General features: G+C 44.8%; 1 protein-coding gene across 1 annotated transcript; it reads right to left on the minus strand.

Moving 5' to 3' along the window:
- Positions 1-1,513: 1,513 nt before the first annotated feature.
- Positions 1,514-3,846, minus strand: LOC131219467 (putative pentatricopeptide repeat-containing protein At3g05240). Its single transcript, XM_058214620.1, has one exon. The coding sequence runs from the start codon at positions 3,786-3,788 to the stop codon at positions 2,079-2,081; it is 1,710 nt and encodes a 569-aa protein (XP_058070603.1). The 5' UTR covers positions 3,789-3,846; the 3' UTR covers positions 1,514-2,078.
- Between the last annotated feature and the right edge of the window lie 2,891 nt (positions 3,847-6,737).

A 6,737-nucleotide genomic window follows, 5' to 3' on the forward strand; every position in this document is an offset into this window, starting at 1 on the left:
AATAAGGATGGCCTCCAAAAATTGATCGCCCCGTTCATCCTCCACGTGAGCCACATGTTCGGCAGGGATGGTGACACAGTTGTGCTCAGCTGATGGGTGGTTTTGGGCTCAAGGGACAGGAATGGGAGTAGGTGGCATATGCTCGGCTTGGAGAAGCCTTGATGTGGACTTTATTCATCCCCACCCTCAACATGTGTCACCATGGCAAGCTTGTGTGATCAGCGGCCAAGTAGTAGGTGTGGCCCACCTTGAACATGTCCTGGAGTCCAGCCACTCATCATACCGCTGGAAATGTTAATATCCCTGAACTTGATAGCATTGCATTACGTTACACAACACACCGTTGGTGATTTTACTCCTTACTCATCTACTCGGTTTAAGTAACATAATGTGGTTCCCCTCTTGAAATCTTAATTTTATATATATATATATATATATATATAGAGAGAGAGAGAGAGAGAGAGAGAGAGAGAGAGAGAGAGAGAGAGAGAGAGAGGAATGCTCACGTAGGCACCAGTTCTCACGAGTTATCATGAAAACTTTTTCAGAACTCATCACCTATGATATGACCCAAAAATTTGAACGGTCCATGTGATGCAGTACCCATGAAATCCTCAGGACCTAACTTTCACCCTGATCCAAAACTTTGGTGGGCCATAGCAAAAGGAGCCCTCTCTCTCTCTCTCTCTCTCTCTCCTTCCTTCCTTCTGAGGGCCGAGCAGGCCCTGGCCCAGCCCGTGAGCCCATGCCATCCTACTCTGTGCCAGGATGGGCACCTGCCAAATGCTCTGCCGAATACTGTTAAGGAAGTCAGGGCTAAGCCTTGCACATATGTTCGCAACAGTTACAAGGCCCACGTTCAACTCAAGATATGTAGAGAATTAATTTCCTCTTTTATGGTTAACACGAAGGATTTATTAAAAGGAAAAGAAGGATAAAACTATTCATTAAAGATGTGTTTGGGTGACACCAAGAATTGAGTTTTAACGCATTTCATTTCTAACAGATGCAACCATCGGAAGCATACAACGACTGGATTTGAGCTTAAGATTGTAGCTTACTCAAGTGTACAATATGCCTGAAATTTCATGAGAATGTATGAACAGATCATACTCGAAAACATATGGCACATATGAACAGGTGTGCAGGATCATCAATCCCTGCCTCGACAAGTAAACAACGGGTGGCTTCCAAACACACCCTAAGATAACAGACAATAAAACCCAACAAGGAGAGAGCAGAGATACCCCCGAAGAGCTCTGAAGAGCTCGCATCATCGCCTGCAGCTGACCCAGAAAAAAAGTCCAACTTGATCTCACCTTGATGGTCATGACTTCCCTGCTAAAATTGGACGGACGAGGATTCCCCCACAGAGCTCCTGTCAACATTTAGCGTCCACCAATACGGACGGAAGGGACCTAAACAACTAGGCCTAGGAAAGCTCAATCCGGATAACCACAAACCACTTCTTTTAGAGATTGGCAATGCTCATCCCTCAGAACTCTTTTGTTGAGAGAAAATCCAATGTTCTCAACAACCACCTGAAGGTTTTTAGATCCATCTTTGAAAATATGTCCATTTCTCTCCTTTCATATACCCCACATTATAGCACTAGGAAGAGCCCCTGCAGCAATCTTGAAAGGGGCACTTTACTGCTCAAGAAAGATATGAACTGCAGAAGATAGGAGCATCTGACCAATATCAAACAGATTGAAAATTTAGGACATGGCCCAAATAACCCTAGTCCTGATGCAATAAAGAAACAGAGGATCAGACATTTCCGCTTCTAGCCAGCACATGAAGGACATGGCCCAAATAACGTTAGTCGCGATCCAGTAAAGAAACAGAGGATAAACCGTTTCCACTTCTCCCTGGCGCATGAAGGACATGTTAGGAATAGAAGCTTCTTTGCTTCAGGTTTATCCAGGTGTGAATCCCATTTGTTTAACTGCTGTCAAACAAGTGCTTTGACGTGGACCTGTAGAGCACAAGAACCCAAAACCTTTGCACAATGGAGAGAAATTAACTCTCATCTGCTCACCAAGCTTAGATTTTCGTATGATCCATCTACAAAGAATTTATGTACTGGGCTGATTCGCTTCAATAGAACTGCAACCATGAGTTTTCTCAATCCCTTTATGCCTCATTAGTTCCCTAGCCATCTCCACTGCTTGCCATCTTCCCGCCTTTGCGTATATATTGGAAAGAAGCAAATAAATCCCACTGCCCTGAGGATTCAATTCTTCAATGCGGTTCCCTATTCGCTCGGCTATATCCACATTGCAATGGATCTCACACCCACTTAAAAGAGCACTCCATACAGCAATATTTGGTGGAAGTGGCATCAATTCTACTAACTTCTCTGCCTCTCTCAGTCGACCTGCTCGGCTCAGAAGGTCGACCATGCATCCATAGTGTTCAATTGTCGGAGCGATGCCATGCACATTTGTCATGGAGTCGAAGTATTCACGGCTCTCATCAACCAGCCCTGCATGGCTGCATGCACATAGAACTCCTATGTATGTAATATGGTCAGGTAAGATACCTTCCACTTGCATTTGTCGAAAAAGGCGCAGCGCATCCTCTCCATGCCCATGCATGGCCAACCCAATGATCATGCTAGTCCATGTTATCACATCTTTCCTGGGTAAATGATGAAAGATTTGGAGTGCACTATGCATATCCCCGGTCTTAGCGTACATGTCTAGGAGAGAAGTGCTGATTGCTACGTCCTTGTAGATGTTGTTCTTTTCTATATAAGCATGAGCTCCTTGGCCCAAACCCAATGCTCCAAGCTGAGCGCATGCACCCAATAAGCTCAACAATGTCACCTCATCCAGCTTTACATCCGCAACACGCATATCAGCACATAATCTCACCGCTTCGTTGGCCCAGCCATACTGATTATAGGCACCAATCATGGCATTCCAGGACACCACATTTCGTTCAGGCATTGCATCGAACAGCTCCTTCGCAAACTTTAAACTGCCACACTTTGCATACATGTCCAAAATGGCAGTGGCAAGGATGACATTCCATGTCGAATTCGACAGAAATGGGTCCATGCCAATTTGGCGAAGATGGCTGTGGACCCACCTCCCGGTCTCTAGATCCCTCGTCTCAGCACAAGCAACCAAGACGTTCACCATGGTAATCTCATTGGGCTTGACTTCCGTGATTTCCATTTCCTTAAACACCTTTATCGCCTCATCCGGGCGATTGTTGTTAACGTATCCAGCAATCAAAGTGGTCCAAGACACCACATTTCTCTTGGGCATTTCCTCAAACACCAGCCTCCCGGCTTCCAGATCGGCGCATGAAGCATACATATAGATCAAACTGCTCGAAACGTATAAGTCTGCCTCGAACCCAGTTTTTACAATGCGGCCGTGAACGCACCTGCCGCAATTGACGGACGAGATCTTCGCGCAGGATCGGAGCACGAAAGGGAACGTGAAATGGTCCGGCGAGTAGCCCGACCGCTGCATTTTCCTGTACAAGGACAGGGGTCTGTCCTGTTCGTTGCCATTTGATAACCCTTTTATCATCGAATTCCACATGAAGACGGTCGGGCGGTCGATGTGGAGGAAGACCGATCGGGCATAGTTGAGATCGCCGGCTTCCGAATTCGCGCAGAAATCCAACAGCCTGCTCAGTGGGATCACGTCGCTAACTTGCGCCGTGGTGATCATTTGCCCATGCAGCTGTTTGAGCTGTGTCATGCTCTTGCATCGTTCCAATAAGGAGAGCATGTGGCTATTTCTCATTATCTTTTGCTCACTCTTCATTCCTGAAGAGGAGGGAAATGCCCCTCCGGTTTAAAATTCTTGAGGGTATTTTAGTCATTAGAAAATAACAGGTGAGCCCCTCTCTGGCTTGGGTATGGTTTAGATAATTTGCCCAAGTATTTTCATCCGTCCATTTCCTTTTGTAAATTGTGGCCCACTTGATGAGCGGACTGGGATGAGTTTTCATTCTAAAGCACGGAAACATTGGGGCCCACCGGTTGGAAGATCCTAAACTTGATTCCATATTCAAAGGAAAGAGTCATATGATGACTGGTCTATCGGGGTACCCAAATCCGGTGAGATTCAGATCCGATGCCTCACATACAGACCCAGTGTGGTTGATTCAGGGAGCGGGTAAACTAGTGCCCAACCTAATACAGGTCGGTTAGAGACACATGTATTCGGGCCTATGTTTTGAGGCCTGACCCAGCCTGAAAACGGGCCCGTTATTGTCAATGTGTGGGCTTGGTTCTGAAAAGAAAGGCCCAATTACTAATAGGGTGGGCCCAGTCTTAACTTTTATGTCTGGTTATTAAATGGGCAGGGCTTAGATTAATAACATGATCAAGACCCGGCCCCTTGTAACCCATGGGTACATAATCCTGGATGGACGCGGATTACGTCCAACCCCCGCCCAGACGATAATGCGTCCGGGGAGGGCTATGTGAGGCCTACCGTGATATAAGTGTTTTATCCACGACGTTAATCGCTTTTCGACCTAGATCATTTTAAGGTATTACACAAAAAATGAAGCAGTTCCACAACTCCAATGGACCACACCAAAGGAAGCTGCAGTGATAATGACAACCACCGTTGAAACCTTTCTAAGGGCCAACGTGATGTTTTTTTTTACCATCCAAAATATTCATAAGGTCATGTAGATGTGGATGAAGTGAAAAAACAAATATCAGCTTGATCCGAAACTTCTCCTGCTCCCAAGAAGTTTTTAATGGTGGATGTTCAATCCTAACTTTGTGGTCCCCTTAATCCTTTTACCTACCTCATTTTTTTTGGCTAATACCTTAAAATTATCTGATAAAATCAATGAACAGCGTAGATAAAACACTTACATCACGGTGGGCCCCACAGAGCCCTGCCCGAATGGATTACCTTCCAGGCGGGGGTAGGATGCAATCCGCATCCATCTTGGATGGCCTGTGGCCAAAGATCACATTCATAACCGTCGGATCAGTAGGTTGGTATCCGACAATTGAAGTTACAGGCAACTGATCCCACACTCCATCCATCGGACTAGGGCTGTTAATGGACCGGATTTACGTCTGTCCAAATCCGAGGGTTTGTATTCAAGATATGCATGTGGCGCACTTGATCAATGGACCAATCCTGATTTTAGATCAGGGCACGTTCATGTCAGGTGGACCCACCTCGCGAATTCTCTGGATCTCACACACGTTTCAGAGAAATCATCCCAGCAGCCCAACAGTAGATGGGCCGTTGCCCAAATAGCTATTGAGTTCTTCTTATTGTGCATATACCAATGACTATGTCTTGGGTCTCTTGGCTGATTATTGTCCGTTTGTAGGCTACCGATCGATCATATGGCTATCATCTAATCTATGTGATTTTTAGTGCATGGCTCACAGCGTGAATGTTCTGCATGTATGTAATCATAGATGGACACGTGTATGGGGGTGATGCAGACAACTTGTTATCCATCAAAGTTCAACGGTAAACAGAGATGTTATGGAACGCACCATCTCATTTAGGTGGTCTGGTCTGCTCAGCCGCGTGTATGGCTCAGCTAACTAGTCCACCTATCTGCATGCCAGTGTACGTGACAAGTTGGCATCCGTTTGTAAGATCATATCCACCCACCAGACACAGATCAGGTTCCCTGGCCCAAAACTCAAGCCATTCTGCTAATCAAGTTGGTCATTGTGTCCGAAACAAATGCAACCAAAAAGATATTGTGTAGCCGTCCACTTGTTTCATTTTAGCTGTCCATTGGTCGCATTATTTTTCTGTAAAAAAATATTGACCATCCACCTTAAAGATCATGTATCAAATGGCTAATATGTATCAGATTGGTGTTACGGTTGCATGTGTTAGCCTACGAAATGTGTGTTGGATCTAACGAATAGTTGCGCACAGGACAAACTGGCGTCTAGATTGGGTAGCCACTGTCTCTAAAAGAGTCGGCCACCAGGTCAATCTAGAGTCTTTTGGATGGTTATCAATTGTTTTGTGGTGTGGCCACTTAATAATTAGATATTACTGATTTTTGGGGTATCACATAGTCATGGAAGGCTCACTTAACATGGGCTGATGGAATACACACTACATGGTGGCCCTACACAGGCAACAATGTACGAGCAGGGGACGCGGATTTCCTACGGAGGAATGTTGGGTGGGACCCATCTTCATGTTTGTTGGAAATCTATTCCGTTCATCCGTTTGGTGAGCTCATTTTAGACAAGAAAAAAGATAAAAATAAAAATTTATGCGGACCCAAAACTCAAGCAGGTAACATGAGAGGGAAAATTAGAAAAAGAAATACCTACCATTAGAGCCTTCCTGGGCTCCACCTTGATATTTATATACCATCCAAACCGTTACGAATAGGCAGCTTTTCCATGAAAGATAAATATCTTTTTACATCAGGTGAATTACTTATAAATTAAGATATATTTTCAAAAGGACGTGGCTCCTAAATCCAACGCATTCCCTCAGCAGGCGCTCCTCTTCAAGTTAAGGCAAAAAGTCAGGCAAGTTAGGTATGGTTGGTGCTCAACCCTATCCCAACCCAAAGTTCCTATACCTTAACCCTAACCTAACCCAACCTCAGGTTGAGAATTCTCAACCTAAGCTCAACCCAAGCACGTTCGGTCAGGATGATCAAGTGGATATATGCTAATATGTTCATGATTGCATTAGTTTATTACATTTTAATACACGTCTTATTTTTTATATTTATGATTTTATTAATTA

Source organism: Magnolia sinica, chromosome 1 (genome assembly GCF_029962835.1).
Source record: "Magnolia sinica isolate HGM2019 chromosome 1, MsV1, whole genome shotgun sequence".
Classification (NCBI taxonomy): Eukaryota; Viridiplantae; Streptophyta; class Magnoliopsida; order Magnoliales; family Magnoliaceae; genus Magnolia; species Magnolia sinica.